Source organism: Homarus americanus, unplaced genomic scaffold (genome assembly GCF_018991925.1).
Source record: "Homarus americanus isolate GMGI-L3 unplaced genomic scaffold, GMGI_Hamer_2.0 scaffold54302, whole genome shotgun sequence".
Classification (NCBI taxonomy): domain Eukaryota; kingdom Metazoa; phylum Arthropoda; class Malacostraca; order Decapoda; family Nephropidae; genus Homarus; species Homarus americanus.
The window spans coordinates 431,410-448,447 of record NW_024751286.1 but is presented as its reverse complement, the minus strand read 5'-3'; the positions used below and the strand labels follow the sequence as shown (position 1 = coordinate 448,447).

General features: G+C 43.8%; 1 protein-coding gene across 3 annotated transcripts in view; it reads right to left on the bottom strand.

Annotated features, from left to right (window-relative positions):
• Positions 1-226: 226 nt before the first annotated feature.
• LOC121854594 (protein piccolo-like) overlaps positions 227-17,038 on the bottom strand; it is an 85,251-nt gene continuing 68,439 nt past the window's right edge. The window contains exons 2-4 of one of the 3 annotated variants that reach the window (XM_042349295.1): positions 7,321-7,491; positions 3,168-4,975; positions 227-3,114 (exon numbers count right to left, since the gene is read on the bottom strand). In XM_042349295.1, coding sequence (XP_042205229.1) covers positions 4,752-4,975; positions 7,321-7,491 — 395 coding nt within the window. In that variant the 3' untranslated portion in view covers positions 227-3,114; positions 3,168-4,751. Of the gene's footprint in view, positions 3,115-3,167; positions 4,976-7,320; positions 7,492-17,038 lie in introns of those variants that run through there. The other 2 variants (XM_042349294.1, XM_042349293.1) reach the window with 2 other exon arrangements.

Sequence of the window (17,038 nt, the reverse complement as noted above, 5' to 3'; positions counted from 1 at the left end):
CCTAACGCTATCCTTTATAGAAGTTACATTAAATTTAAGGCATTTTATATAGGTCATAAACAAAGGTTGAAGCTGAGGAAGTTTGAGAAATAGACAAGTTCTGGGGTGGTACTGAACCTGTTTATTGTCGTTGTTGTACGAGAATGAAACTGATCTCAACAGTCAGTCACTTGAGGGTTGTGGTTAAGGTTCTAAGTCATGCAAGGATGATGAAAACTACGTCTAGTTAACTATATAGCTTTATTTACATGCAAGTAAATGATTGGAGAGTTTTAGAAAGAAAACATCATTTATACTTGAAACTTGAACGTCAATATATTACAACAGTCTTACAGGGGATGGTCTTCCTCACTTGGTAGTTTATTTACTTATTTATTTATTCATCTGCTATGAAAATATCTTCCAATACAAAATAGTATTTCACAAGATAGACTCCAAACATGATAATGAACAAGGTCTAACAGAAATGGCACAAGTTATCGCACCGAGGTCTGGGTCTCTTTGGTTCACTTGTGGTGGTGTTGGTAGGTGGTGAGCAGACACCAGCAGTGGCACCATTGTCAGCAACAACAGCAGCAGCAGCTAATTCTCCTGACTCATGTGAATACTACTGTGCCTATACTGCTGTTCGGCCTCCTGCTGCCACTACTACTACTACTGCCTCTTCTTCATCGCCTACTGCTTGCTACTGTCTGCTGCTGCTGTTGCTGGTGGGTGGGTAGAGAGCAGCACCACAACAACAGCAGCAACATAAACAATGATTCCCCTTTATTTACTACTCCGCAACTATTATTGCTGGTGGTTGGCCTCGTGCTGCTATTGTTACTACTACCATTCTTTTTGCCTCGTCGCCTACTGCTTGCTGCCTGCCACTACCTGACACGTTCACCACAACTACGGACGCAAAGCTCAGACGGAGTAATCTTAGTTGTATCGTCGCCCGTAAGCCGGATCCCTTATATAGCCTGCAGTCTTTTGATGATTTACATAAGTTTGAGGTATCTTAGTCTATGTTACACAGACACGTGATGTTTAGGGTGGCAACAACTGCCCCGTCGCTCCAGACAACTATCATCCTCAGTACACACTACCAACCCAGGTCACGACGCCTCAGACACAACAGGGCTCGTTCATCCACTATGCGATCTACTGTAGATTTGTCAGAAACGGGTTCATTTGTCCACTACGTCTTCCAGATCAGAGTGGTTCATTTGGTATTTGGTACTTGAGGATCATAGCTGCCTTCACGATCATCACAATTGTTTACATAATTCACAAAGATCAGGGTTTTGGGGTTAGGCCAGTCAGCGCTTCCTAAGACTGACAGGAAGCCCCAAAGCACACCTTAGCCCGCCTTACGTCCCGAGTATATGTAGATACACACACACGTTGGGACACAATGACGCGACAGTAGAAATACATGATACTGTAGTTCAGAAACCTAGCTCACTCATCATCTATGATTCGTTGCACATAATGTCTTTCATGTTTTGGGCGAAGATAATGAGTCCACATACCCAAGGAATATTTAGAATAGACGAAGTGACTTAAAACTTAAGAATGACTCTGAAGAACTTGACGGACTTGTTTCTTTTTGGATAAAAGTGTTTGACTGATGCAGATATACAGAATGTTTAAATATTCCATTGATGATTGTGTTTTCAACCCCTTGAGGTCGTTACACATTCAACATATTTTTCATCTTTTCTTCACATAACAGAATTCTTTAACATATCTGTTGTGAATTAAACTTGATGGTATATTGTATAGAGTACTTCATGGTTGGCCGTGATATTTCCTTTACAGTCTACCTGTAAAACAGAACATGTGTTGAAGAACCAAGTTGTGTGCAGAAGAACCCACGAATCCTGTGTAATGTGTTAAAAAAAGTACTGAAAGGTGTATCCGGAGTTATTCTGGGTAAGTGATGACGTTCGTGGGGGCAGTGGGACTACAGACCATTGCTAACTAAGTCTTTCTTTGGTACACAGAGAAGCATCGTAGCTGGCACTGCACTCGATCACCTTCACTTCCCCAAACTGTAAAGTTAGGTGGCCCTTTATAGCTGTGTGAACTGGGGCTGCACAAACGTAAACAGTGACCCTAAGGAAAGGAGGCGAGTGCTCGACCACCGCCCCCCCTCGATCACTTACGTGCTCTTCAAACAATAACATGATAGAGAACATACTCATAATAATGATGAATAAATAACTTCCTCAAGAGACTCTGTAAACACAACCATATAGAAACTTTCCTCACCTCCTGTACACATGTGGGCTACGTATACGTTTATCTACATGAAGCAACATCTCACACATTTGGACTAAACACCGTGATAATACATTTGTGCGATGTGGCAAAAAAAAAACTGTCTTTTTTTTATAATATCGCTAATATGGGTCTTAAGGTTACTGCTAGACGGGTCATTATTGCCTTTACTGTACATTAAGAAATTTGTTTTGTCTGTACATTAGAAAGATTGGTTTGTTTTACTGCTTATCAGGACAACCGTCGATGGTAGCTTGTTGTGTCCTGTTTATGTAGACTGCTGGCCGGGTACAACACCAGCTGGCCAGGTACAACACCAGCAGGCCAGGTACAACACCGGCCGGCCAGGTACAACACCGACCGGCCAGGTACAACATCGGCCGGCCAGGTACAACATCAGCCAGCCAGGTACAACACCGACCGGCCAGGTACAACACCAGCCGGCCAGGTACAACACCGGCCGGCCAGGTACAACACCGGCCGGCCAGGTACAACACCGGCCGGCCAGGTACAACACCGGCCGGCCAGGTACAACACCGGCCGGCCAGGTACAGCATCGGCCGGCCAGGTACAACATCGGCCGGCCAGGTACAACATCGGCCGGCCAGGTACAACACCGGCCGGCCAGGTACAACATCGGCCGGCCAGGTACAACATCGGCCGGCCAGGTACAACATCGGCCGGCCAGGTACAACAAGGGTGTATCAGCAGACATAACATTTACTCCTGGCCTGACCCTTGCAGACTTCGCTGGACCTGGCCTGACCCCTGCAGACTTCGCTGGACCTGGCCTGACCCCTGCAGACTTCGCTGGACCTGGCCTGACCCCTGCAGACTTCGCTGGACCTGGCCTGACCCCTGCAGACTTCGCTGGACCTGGCCTGACCCTGCTGCTGGACCTGGCCTGACCCCTGCAGACTTCGCTGGACCTGGCCTGACCCCTGCAGACTTCGCTGGACCTGGCCTGACCCCTGCAGACTTCGCTGGACCTGGCCTGACCCCTGCAGACTTCGCTGGACCTGGCCTGACCTGCTTTGGTAGGACCTGAGCAGTAGTTAAACATTGACTTGGTCTTGTTTGACTTCTCCTGACCTGGGCTGACCTGGCTTCTCCTGACCTGGTTTCACCTGACCTGGCTTCACCTGACCTGGCTTCACCTGACCTGGCTTCACCTGACCTGGCTTCACCTGACCTGGCTTCACCTGACACACCCACATTAACTCTCTCACTTGCATCAGTTACCTCACGTATAAACATCACATTTCAGTTGTCGACATTTTAAAGAATAATTATAAAATATTTTTTTTTCGACCCCCAAAAACAATTACTAATAACCAAAATCAAACAACGTACTCAATATGTATGTATATTATATATATATTACACATATATATATATATATATATATATATATATATATATATATATATATATATATATATATATATATATATATATATATATATATATATATACAGTATAGATAAAAGAACTACAGTGATTTGTCATTTAACAATTAACAATTAAATCGTTTTAAATCTACAACTAGTCAGAAAAAGGCGGCTGATCTCTGGCGTTATTAATAATACTTATTTTAATATATCTACAGCGAAGGTTTTTTATTTTCTCAACACTACGTACAGGGACCCTGATGTGCCCCCCTTCCTCCTCCTCGTGCTCCTCTCCCCTCTCACTCATCCTCTCCTCTCCACTCTTTGAGCTGTCTGGAGGGAGGGGTGTGAGATGAGTAGAGAGAGAGAGACAGAGAGAGAGAGAGGTAGAGAGTGAGGCACGCTTGGGTTCTTGCAGCACAACCACTGGCAACACACCAATCTTGTCTGGCGGTAGTTCTAGGGGCCTCTAGGCAAATAAAAACATTCAAATACGTATTACTTTTCTTCTTCTTTTTACATAAACTAAGGAGCGTTCTGTCATACAATTTTTAATAGGTTTTTTGCACCGATGAGTATCAAAAGAAATCAATGAAAAACATAAGGTTTATATTACTAACAGACGAAGCGAGACCGACTCAGTATGTTTAAGGGGGCAGCAACCTGGAGGCGTAATGTTGCGTGCTGATTATTTAGTTTTCTGTGTGTGTGTGTGTCTCTCTCTCTTTAAGGGGTTACTATGGACGCCTCCACTACCAGCTAACATGTTGAGGGGGAGGAGGAGAAGAGAAATCAGTAACAGGAAGAAAAGAAGTAAAGAAGGGAGGCAGAAAGGATGGAGAGGAAAGAGAATTAGGAGGCTTAAAAATGAAGGGTACCGGAAAAAGCTTGGAATGGGGAACTACTGAGAAGGAAGAAAGGAAGGAAGGAAGGAAGGAAGAAAAACAGCCGATAACAAACAAATGCTATTCAACTAAGGCTTGGGTGGGGAAGGGGGCGTGTCTTTAAACTATGGTGAGGAAGGAATGAAGAGGAAGATAATGGACAGAATTAAGAGATTAGGGGGGACAGATAAATAAGGGGGCTAGGGGGCTAGTAGACCCCCCTAAGGACGGCAGCTAGGGCGGCGGCAAGTGGGAGAAGGATGGCAGCGGCAGCAGCAGATGGCACGGTGGCGGCGTTGCAGCCGTCCTCGTTACAGGCACACACCCAGGAGCGTGTGTTGTAGCCGCTCTTGTAGTAACAGTCATTTTCTGATGACTCTTCTGACACCTCGTACCCACAGTCACGGTGGACGCGGTTCTCTGCTGGATGATCTGAAACACAGGTGCCAGTCAGGGCCATACAGTCAGTGTGTGTGTGTGTGTGTGTGTGCTGTGTGTGTGTGTGTGTGTGCTGTCTATGTGTGTAATAATAATAATAATAATAATAATAATTAACGGTTTATTGAAAGAGCTTGGCAGCCAGAAGGCTGAAAATATACAGTTACATATTTGGGGAATGGGTTACGAATTACAAATAATATACAAGTAACATAAGTGATACAAATACGATATATAATAACTAGATGGGGAAAAGCTCAAACTACAGTGCATTTCAACATAGTGACAGTGCAAGAAGTAGTATTTACTGGGAGTGAATACACTGGTTTATTACAAGTTATTGATAATTTTTACAATGGTTGGGACTGGGCTGTTCTTATAGCGATCAGTTCGTGCACGTATGGGCTGGATGCGGTTGTGGTGTCGAACAGCAATTCTCGGGCTAGGGATCTCAGGCGGTAGTAGGAGCCGGTGTCGAGGATGGTGTAGAAGCTTCTTACCAAATTTGCAGATGAGGTCGTGGTGATGGTCAGTGAGAGTCGAAAGGGTGTGTGTGTGTGTGTAATAAATCTCATGATATATTCTTGAGCCAAAAGTAGTATGATCAAGACAAACTGTGAGCTACACCACACTACAGTAAAGTGAAACTCCTATAGATGTGTTCACCTTTTATGCAAATACACAGCGTTATACATTGTCTTCATTAATGTTCAAAATTCTTTCGTACTTCTTAATTACCACAGCAACTGACTGGTGATCCGTAAAGGCGTTTCCTTGAGCAGATTTTGTCAGTGCTGCCTGAAGAAGTGCCAATCAGAACTCGACGACTATTGTGGCTCATCCAGGAGCTCATTCCTCCCGTCTTACAAGGGAATGTGTCGCTATAACGTGTCCTGAAGGGGGAGGTGAATAAGACGCAGTGGTCCTGTTCCTCCCCCATCTCCACCACCAGACCTAAATTCTCTTGATAACATCTTGCGAGTCCCTTAAAAAGACCAGTTTATGCTACAGCAGTCCATCACGTGATACACTGTGGCAACGACAACTGTAAACTCCACCCAACACTCCAGTGGATCTGACTCTCACTCATCACTGGTGTTACGTGTTGAGTCGTGGAGTTGGAAGGAATTCTGAACACATAACTTTACCACATAATAAATGTATCACTCTGTGTATTTGCATAAAAGGTAAAAAAAAATAACAAATAAATAAAAAATCTAAAAGAATTATATTTTTCTATGATGTATTTTAGTTCACAGACCCCAATGACACTGAACGGGTTTCTTGATCTCTGTATATAGATTATTAAGTTTACGTGGTCTTGTAACTGAGGAAATCATAGCACCGGAATCTTAACGTAGAAGACAACAACACAAAAAAACTAGAACACTTTATATGTCGACCTGCTGAAGAGGTTTGTGGGTTATAGTCGACATATACAATAGAGTCGTTTATCTATGACTTGTTCTTCTCCTACGGTGAGTTGTCAGTGTGGTGGTACTGTTATTTTTTCCCTTAACTTTGTTTGGGATTTGAGAAACACATTGGAGTCACCTTGTATAAACAGGTTAAATTGTAGTGATGTTTTTATTTTTGTGCTTCTCTCTTTCCCAAAATAGGTCCAGATGGTGATGGATATTTTCAAAACGTATTTTATTTCAGCTTTACATAAGATTAATTAATATAACAAAACTGTGTTACTTTGTGGTTAATAATTATATAAGAAAATTAATGAATACATATGGACAAAACTAATAATAATGATTAATTATTGTTTATTAGCCGAATTAAACTGTTCTTCGGGGATATACATACCTCACCCATAATAAGCTGCCATCAGTCAGGTCACAAAAGACGGCCAATTTGTCCACTTAACTTAACCTAACCTAACCCACATTAAATTTATACAGAATCTTCAGTAATGGATTAATTTTGGGGGATGTGTAAATTGACATAACACATACGAGACACATAGAGTTGGGTAATAGAATTTGTTCTTATTGATAACATTTAAGATACTATGTAGCTGGGTACCTTAACTATGATATATTATCTGGTAAATAATTAATGCAGCAACTAGAATTAATGTGAAAAATATGCGTAAATACATTCATATAAAATTAACAAACACATATTAAAGCGGACACACACTCTCTCTCTCTCTGCCCTTCCATACACACAAAAAAATACTTACCCATAATCGCATACAATAAATACACATAACCACCCCACCCACTGTATATTTACTGTGTGTGTATGTGTATATGTGTGTGTATGTGTATGTGTGTGTGTGTGTGTGTGTGTGTGTGTGTGTGTGTGTGTGTGTGTGTAAGACTCACGTTTGCCAAAGTCCATATCAAGATATATGTCCAGCTTCCGGCAGAGGGTATACTTCTCGCCGTCTGGTTTGTCGCCACATTCGACCAGATACTCGGAAGCCTTGTCAGTGGTGAGGCCCTTACAGTCTGGTTTATCGTGACTGTTGCACTGGTAACACTTCAGAGACCATCCTGTAAGGTAAAAAGAGGCATTATCAGTCTTTGTTCTTTGGGTTATAGTAGAACACAATATAAAGAACAGTCTTTATTAGTCTTTCACCCATGTATTAACCCCTTCATCATATACAGAGTGATGAAAGTTTTAATTGTGGAAGTCTTTATGGTCTTTTAATCTTAGTTTTTATTATAGTTCAGAGGTTATGAAGGTCAGTTGGGGTATTCAAGTCTTTTTTGCTATCTAAAATATCCTCCTCTTTAGTCTTAGTCTTTTAATTCACACTCATACACAACGAGCCTTCATTTGTTGTATACATGAGATGTACATAAACAGAGTTGTGTTTTTCATAGTTTTATCTGTTTAATGTCGTTTGGTCTTAAGTCTTAATCAAACAGCACGAATCTTATCCTTAACTCTCTGGAACACAAGGTGGAAGTCTTAGTAATACTTCCTAAGCAACACAAATTGAAAGTCTTGATCATTTACTCGTATTAAACATTAACTTAAGGTCTTTTAACGTTATCTGTGTAATTAAGATAACTTTTTGTTCTCTCTGTTCCTCTATATACAGAGTCATCCAAAAAGAACAGCCTGATATGGTTAAATATTAAAAATCGAGGCATTCTTTATCCATGACACTGTATGATAACGGAAGGAAAGGTTTTATTTTGTGACGACATAAATTACACTTAAGGCTGAGTGCCACAGAGACAAGTACAGGAGATGATCCTCGGGGTGAAGACACTTGTATAGAGATAAGGTGATAAGATACTTTGAATTAAACTAAAGGTTTTATAAGGCACCATTGTGTGTTTCATCTCGGCACACCTCTGTCAAAGTGGAGTGTTGATAACGGTGAAGTAGACGACCAGCGGCAAGTGTCACCTATATGAACAAACAGGTTAACGACCAGGGACAGTGTTAACAACTTCAATAAAACCTTCTTTCAACGCTGAGTCATCCTCCCACGTACCTATCAATATTATCAATTAATATACACAAAAAAAAGTATTAGCATATTTGGTTATACTGTAAGTTTACTCGACATTCACAGGGTATAATGTGTAGCAAAGTTACCTGAAGATTTTGGTCATGACTCAGTTAAAGTGACTGTTTCGTAAGATCAGTCTGGCAACGTTTGGAGCTCTCTCTCTCTCTCTCTCTCTCTCTCTCTCACACACACACTACAACAACGATATATGGGCAGACGTCCACATCACCTGTAATAATAAAAGTTCGTATCTCTTCCAGGGTGAAAAATATGATATAGATGATTAAGGTAATATAAGAAATGGTGTATATACATATGGGTGTGTACGTCAGTGTGTGTACCACCACCACCACCATCACCACCATCATCACCACCACCATCACCACCACCACCACCACCATCACCACCACCACCATCACCACCACCACCACCACCATCACCACCACCACCACCATCATCATCACCACCACCACCATCATCACCACCCACCACCATCACCACCACCACCACCACCACCATCACCATCATCATCATCACCACCATCATCACCACCATCATCACCACCACCACCACCATCATCACCACCACCATCATCACCACCACCACCACCACCATCACCACCATCATCACCACCATCATCACCGTGTCTCCAACCATCTCTTAGTAAGTCTTTCCCCTGAGCATTGTCTTATGCAGTGGGAGGCATAAAGGTTCTCTGTATTAATAAATATCAAGCCAGAATGAACTTCCTTCCATAATGACAAACATTCACTTCAATTTTACTTTCATTCATTATCTCTAACTTTACGAGGATTCTTTTTGTTATTATCTGTTCCATCTTATATAAACAGGGATGACTATCAATCCCTCACTGGCAGAGTTAAACAATGGTAAGAAACAAAAGAGATCCTCACGCTTATAAAACATCCATTAGTCAGGTCAAACTTGGAGGGAAATGGGCTGACTAAACAGATCTAACACTGAGTAAAGCAACACGCTAGAATAGTTACCTAGATTCCTCTCTGAGTTAACACGATTGTCAGCTAAGTTTGTTCGACTTGATGGATACATATTTTTTTCTCTTAAGATCATATGTGTGTGAGTGGGTGTGTGTGGGTGTGTGTGGGTGGGTGTGTGGGTGGACATAAAGGTTAAATGTACAAGAGTTTCACGAATATGCAGAACAAATTATAACAGTAACACTAAAATGCGGGATCCGGCTTATGGACAGCCAGGGGCACCAGGTGTGTGTGTGTGTGACGGGAAGAGAGAGAGAGAGAGAGAGAGGGAAGGGGGGGGTGGTGTGGCTACCTGGCTGTGATTACACACGCCATATTCACCACCACACTCACCTGAAGCTAAGAGTGACTCACATGGTTCGTGTTTTGTGCCTCGGGGTATCCTTATATCATCTGGCTGTGTAACTATTTATCTGATCTTTCTTCTTTCTTTATATAATACAACTTTTAACATCAACTGTGTAAGTAATGATAATAAAAAAGGCGGCAGAAAGAATGATAACATTATGGAGATAGTTAATGTGATAGTGAAGATAATAATAAAAATAATGATGATAATAATATTAGTTATGATGGTAGTAGTATAGTAGCAGTAGTATTAGCAGTAGAAGTGGTAGTTATGGTGGTGGTAGTAGTAGTATAGTAAGGTAATAACATTATAACAACAAAACACTCCGTCCTCTAGATCAGGGACTCTTGATGCTAAGGTTCAGTGAAAACTCTCCACCTAACTCCGGCACAAAGGTCACCTGTAGCATTACCCCCAAGACAAGGAGGAATTATCATCACTAAGGAGGTCGCTGCCACTGAGCATCAACTCTATCACACACACGGCAGCCCTCACCGAGTGCATAGTGGATTAGAATGCTGCAAGTGAAGGAGACACCACGAATTATGCAAGATCCGATGTGAAGAACTTAATAAAACTGACGCAACAGCTGCCTGTGATCATGAAGAGGAAAGTAGAGGTAGCACATAGGTGGACGCCTCAAACTGGCTGACAACTTTACCGATAAGACCAAAGGGCTTCAGCCTTAACAAACAAGAATTCTCAGATGTCTAGTAGCCAGTGTTCGCTGATGACATTTCATAAACACTTAAAAGACATTAATGAGTTGCTGTCAGTATTATGTTTTATAGATGATAATTTTGTACGTAAAATATGTTGTTAACCACATTAATAAAGGTCAGAGGTCAGGTCAGAGGTCAGGTTGATTTGTTTAATATCGTTTTCTGTGACTTCTTGTTAAAGGGACACTTTTTACACGGTCGCGTCTCGTTCCATCTTGTCAACTTAACACGAAGTTTGGTGATTAGATTCTTCCATTTTTATAACTCAGTTTATTTTGGCGATTGTTTTAATAATTTATGTCATCGTTTCATTATGTTCTTCATCTAATTTTTTCTCGTCCTTCATCTGTCTACCTCATTTACCGCCTTTTTTCCTTTTCCTCTGTTTAATGTCTCTCTCTCTCTCTCTCTCTCTCTTCTATTCCTCTTCCTCCTCTCCTCTGTCTCATTTAGTTATCTGTTCTCTTCTCTACTCTCTTACTTTATTCTTCCCTTTCTCTCCACACATTTCCCCACCAACGCCTCCCCCCTCTCCCCCCCCCCACACACACTTCCCTCCCTTTTCGTTCATGTCATCTCTTTCTCCTTCCTCCTCCCATCCTCCTCTCCTCCTTTTTTTTCATGGCATCTTTCCCCCACTCCTCCTGTTTTTCCCTCTTTACTGTCACCTCTTTCACCCTCTCTCTTCCTCTCCCTTTCCCTTTTCCATCCTCCTCACCTCCCTTCTTCCCTCTCTGCTTAATTATGGATCCTCTTACAGAAAGACGCTTACTGCTCCGCCCAGTTTAAAGTTGACTGCTCCAGAACGCTGTAAAACCTGCTGCTGTGTCTGCTGTTGCTGCTGCTGCTGTGTCTGCTGTTGCTGCTGCTGCTGTGTCTGCTGTTGCTGCTGCTGTGTCTGCTGTTGCTGCTGCTGTGTCTGCTGTTGCTGCTGCTGTGTCTGCTGTTGCTGAATCACGCTGTTGTTGCGGTCGAATATTTCTGTTGTCTTCATCCATGTTGTTGTGTTGTAGATGGTGTTGTTGTTCCTGGGAGTTGTTGTGTTACTTGTTACTGCTTCTCCTTGTGTTGTTGACGTGGTTGTGTTCCATTTTGTAGTGTCATGTGTTGTTACTCTCTGCTAGTGCTATTACTATTATTCCCGTGAGAGTAAGTGGGTTGTTTAACACTACTTTCGATTGCTTTCACTCTCCCAGCTACAATCAGGTACATTTTCTGAGTTGGGTCGACTAAGGGTGCCCGGGAATAAGAAGAGAGCGTTGTATCCAAGACCAAATGCATGAATAAGACGTCAAACTACACGAGACAGAGTCAACCCTCCCCCCCTCACACCCTGCAGCCATCTCAAAAATTAATGAAAAGGTGACAGTCAAACAGTAAACGGAAAATGACATCTTCGAGGCCTTTGTTGATATTATGAACTATAGCTAGTCATCGTCTGGGAGATATATGGAAAATGAGTGAAAATTAAATCATAAATAGGGAGAATTTCTCTTAAAGTAAATTCTGCTTAATATGAGAACTCCAGAAGAGAGAATCATATAAGATAGAATTTTACTAAAAAGAGAATTTAATATCTGAGAGAAGTCCAGATAGGAAAGATGCCATTGAGTTAAGAATTCCATTTAAAATAATCATATTCAACTGAGAATCCCATTTTCTGTAAAAGGGAGTTTGCTTTAAAGATAACGTCACCTGATAAAGAAAAGGGATTTAGAAAGGGAATTCCCTTTTTTGAGAAACAGAATTCCCTTTCTGTTGAAGAGAAAATTCCATTATGAATGAATTTTTTGAGAGAGAGAATGTGATCTAATGAAGAAAAATGGAATATATTAAAAAAAATATATCCATTTCGGTGGGAAAAATCAATTAGACGAGACTATCATTTAAGAAACACAGATTTGAGATGATAAATTCTATCTCAAAGGGAATTCTCATCAACATGATAATTTCCTTGAGACAATTCCACCTGAGAGAGATATTTTTAAAGAGACAATGTATGAAATGAGGAAAATTCATCACCTAGGGGTCGGAGAGAGAGAGAGAGAGAGGGGGGGGGGAAAACTGATAGCGTCTGATCAACTACGGCATCTGATTGTCAAACGGGAGGGGCGGCTTACCGATCAGAGACGAAATCGCATATCATTTGACACCTAAGAAAGCAGAAGTCACTTGTCTCTTGGGATGGAAGTTCTGGTTCCCTCGACGCTATAGAGACCCTGTGATACACTCAGAGGTAGTGTGTGGTGGTCTACAGAACACAGTAGTTCTTATCATTGATTTGTTCCTCTGATTAGATACCTACAGAACCCGCTCTAATATTACCTTTCTAGCTCTCTCTCTCTCTCTCTCTCTCTCTCTCTCTCTCTCTTGTCCTATCTCTAGTTCTCTTTAGTTAACAGGTAACCAAGAGCCAATTAGCAGCCCTTCCCCCATTTGCCCCTCTAATGGGTGGAGATCAGTTACCGTGACCTAATTAGTTGACGCGTAAACCTGCGGCCCCTTCAGGAGGTCACCTGCCTAATTAACTTGCACACCTAATGAACAACAGGTGTGGTCAGGTGATATTTGTGTTAAAGTGAAGATTTCTCTTGTTTTAACGTAATGTACTACTACTACTACTACTACTACTACAAATAATAATAATAATAATAATAATAATGACTTTATAATTTAGTGAAAAATACGAGTTGAGCCGTGCGTTCTAGACCACGTTAAGGGAAGTTCCGTTTACGTGTATATATCATCAATTTTTTCTGGCACTGAATAAATACCTAACACACGGAAAACTTTATCAGTCAGGTGAGGAAAGGTAGAAACAGAGCTCATTAAACTCACTGTATATACATATGATCACAACTACATCACCTTGAAGTTAAAATGAACATACACACACACTAAACCACGTACTCTAGCACTAAACCACGTACTCTAACACTAAACCACATTCTCTATCACTAAACCACGTACTCTAGCACTAAACCACGTACTCTAGCACTAAACCACGTACTCTGCACTAACCACGTACTCTAACACTAAACCACGTACTCTAACACTAAACCACGTACTCTATCACTAAACCACGTACTCTAGCACTAAACCACGTACTCTAGCACTAAACCACGTACTCTAGCACTAAACCACGTACTCCTAACACTAAACACGTACTCTAACACTAAACCACGTACTCTAGCACTAAACCACGTACTCTAACACTAAACCACGTACTCTAGCACTAAACCACGTACTCTATCACTAAACCACGTACTCTATCACTAAACCACGTACTCTAGCACTAAACCACGTACTCTAGCACTAAACCACGTACTCTAGCACTAAACCACGTACTCTAACACTAAACCACGTACTCTATCACTAAACCACGCTTAACACTCTCTACACTAACCACGTACTCTAGCACTAAACCACGTACTCTAACACTAAACCGTACTCTAGCACTAAACCACGTACTCTAGCACTAAACCACGTACTCTATAGTACTTTAAACCACGACTTAGCATAAACCACGCATCACTAAACCACGTACTCTATCACTAAACCACGTACTCTAGACTAAACCACGTACTCTAGCACTAAACCACGTACTCTAACATAAACCAGATTAACTAAACCACGACTTAGCACTAAACCACGTACTTAGCACTAAACCACGTACTCTAACACTAAACCACGCTTTCACTAAACCACGTACTAGCACTAAACCACGTACTTATCACTAAACCACGACTAGCACTAAACCACGTACTCTAACACTAAACCACGTATTTAACACTAAACCACGTACTCTAACACTAAACCACGTACTTGCACTAAACCACGTACTTAACACTAAACCACGTACTCTAACACTAAACCACGTACTCTATCACTAAACCACGTACTCAGACTAAACACGTACTTAGCACTAAAAACAGCATAAAACCCCTATCACTAAACCACGTACTCTATCACTAAACCACGTACTCTATCACTAAACCACGTACTTACACTAAACCACGTACTTAGCACTAAACCACGTACTCAGCACTAAACCACGTACTCTAGCACTAAACCACGTACTTAGCACTAAACCACGTACTCTATCACTAAACCACATCTAACACTAAACCACGTACTCTAGCACTAAACCACGTACTCTAACACTAAACCACGTACTCTAACACTAAACCACGTACTTCAGCACTAAGCACATGACATATTTTTTTTCAAAGTTCTTATAAATAAAATGACGCTAAACTAGATTAACAAAAGTTTACGTCAATTCTATTTAGCTATTTCTATTTTAAAAGCTTTAGGCAATACTACTCCTATTTAATCTAGCAAATTATTTCACTGTTAATGATACACAATTGTCCTGCACTAAAGTAATTAAATAGATTAGATGGTTTAAGGGTAATGTTGATTGTTGTAACGTAACGAACACAAAGTCTTATCTGTTGGTTATCTTTTCACTACAGACTCTCTAATGTGGGGAGGATCAAGGTGTGGAGGAGTCTCAGGTGAGGTGGTGTGGAGGAGTCTCAGGTGAGGTGGTGTGGAGGAGTCTCAGGTGAGGTAAAGGGTGGAGGAGTCTCAGGTGAGGTAAGGGTGGAGGAGCTCAGGTGAGGAGGGTGAGGAGTCTCAGGTGAGGTGGTGTGGAGGAGTCTCAGGTGAGGTAAAGGGTGGAGGAGTCTCAGGAGGTGTGGAGGAGTCTCAGGTGAGGTGGTGTGGAGGAGTCTAGTGAGGTAAAGGGTGGAGGAGTCTCAGGTGAGGTAAAGGGGTGGAGGAGTCTCAGGTGAGGTGTGGAAGAGTCTCAGGTGAGGTGGTGTGGGAAGAGTCTGAGGTGAGGTGGTGTGGAGGAGTTCAGGTGAGGGGGGGAGGTCTCGGTGTGGGTGGAGGAGTGTGGGTGTCAGGTGAGGTGGTGTGGAGGGTCCCAGGTGAGGTAGGTGGGAGGAGTCTCAGGTGAGGTAAAGGGTGGAGGAGTCTGGTGAGGTGGTGTGGAGGAGTCTCAGGTGAGGTGGGTGGAGGAGTCTCAGGTGAGGTGGTGGAGGAGTCCCAGGTGAGGTGGTGTGGAAGAGTCTCAGGTGAGGTGGTGGGGAGGAGTCTCAGGTGAGGTAAAGGGTGGAGGAGTCTCAGGAGGTGGAGGGAGTAGGGGGTAAAGGGGTGGAGGAGTCTCAGGTGGAGGAGAGTCTCGAGGGAGGAGTCTGTGGTGAGGCAGCAGGTGAGGCAGCAGGTGAGGCAGGTGAGGTGGTAAGACAGCAGGTGAGGCAGCAGGTGAGACAGCAGGTGAGGCAGGTGAGGCAGCAGGGTGCAGCAGGTGAGACAGCAGGTGAGACAGTAGGTGAGGCAGCAGGTGAGGCAGCAGGTGAGGCAGAGGTGAGGGGTGGGCAGGGAGCAGCAGGTGAGACAGAGGTGAGGCAGTAGGTGAGGCAGCAGGTGAGGCAGCAGGTGAGACAGTAGGTGAGGCAGCAGGAGACAGCAGGTGAGCAGCAGGTGAGGCAGCAGGTGAGACAGTAGGTGAGGCAGCAGGTGGAGGGGAGCAGGTGACAGCAGGTGAGGCAGCAGGTGAGACAGTAGGTGAGGCAGCAGGTGAGACAGCAGGTGAGACAGCAGGTGAGGACAGCAGGAGACAGCAGGTGAGGCAGCAGGTGAGGACAGTAGGTGAGGCAGGAGGCAGTGGTGAGACAGAGGTGAGGCAGCAGGTGAGAGGCAGTAGGTGAGGCAGCAGGTGAGGCAGCAGGTGAGACAGCAGGTGAGGGAGAGGTGAGGCAGCAGGTGAGACAGCAGGTGAGGCAGTGACAGTAGGTGGAGGCAGCAGGTGGGAGAAGGTGAGGCAGGTGAGGTGGGGTGAGGCAGCAGGTGAGGCAGCAGGGTGAGGCAGCAGGGAGGCAGTAGGTGAGGCAGGAGGCAGCGGTGAGGCAGCAGGTGAGGCAGCAGGAAACAGGTGAGGCAGCAGGTGAGGCAGCAGGTGAGGCAGCAGGTGAGGCAGAGAGGCAGTGGGTGAGAGGCAGGTGAGGCAGTAGGGTGGGCAGTAGGTGAGGCAGCAGGTGAGGCAGAGGTGAGGCAGCAGGTGAGACAGCAGGTGAGGCAGCAGGAGGCAGCAGGAGGCAGAGAGGCAGAGGGTGAGGGGCAGCAGGTGAGACAGCAGGTGGAGGCAGGTGGGGGCAGGGGGCAGGTGAGGCAGCAGGTGAGCAGCAGGGGCAGCAGGTGAGGCAGCAGGTGGAGGCAGTAGGTGAGGCAGCAGTAGGTGAGGCAGCAGGTGAGACAGCAGGTGAGGCAGAGGTGAGGCAGGGTGAGGCAGCAGGTGAGGCAGGTGAGGGGTGAGGCAGCAGGTGAGGCAGCAGGTGAGGCAGTAGGTGAGGCAGAGGAGGTAGCAGGTGAGGCAGCAGGAGGTAGGTGAGGCAGCAGGTGAGACAGCAGGTGGAGGTGAGACAGCAGGTGAGGCAGCAGGTGAGGCAGTGGTGAGGTGGGTGAGGCAGC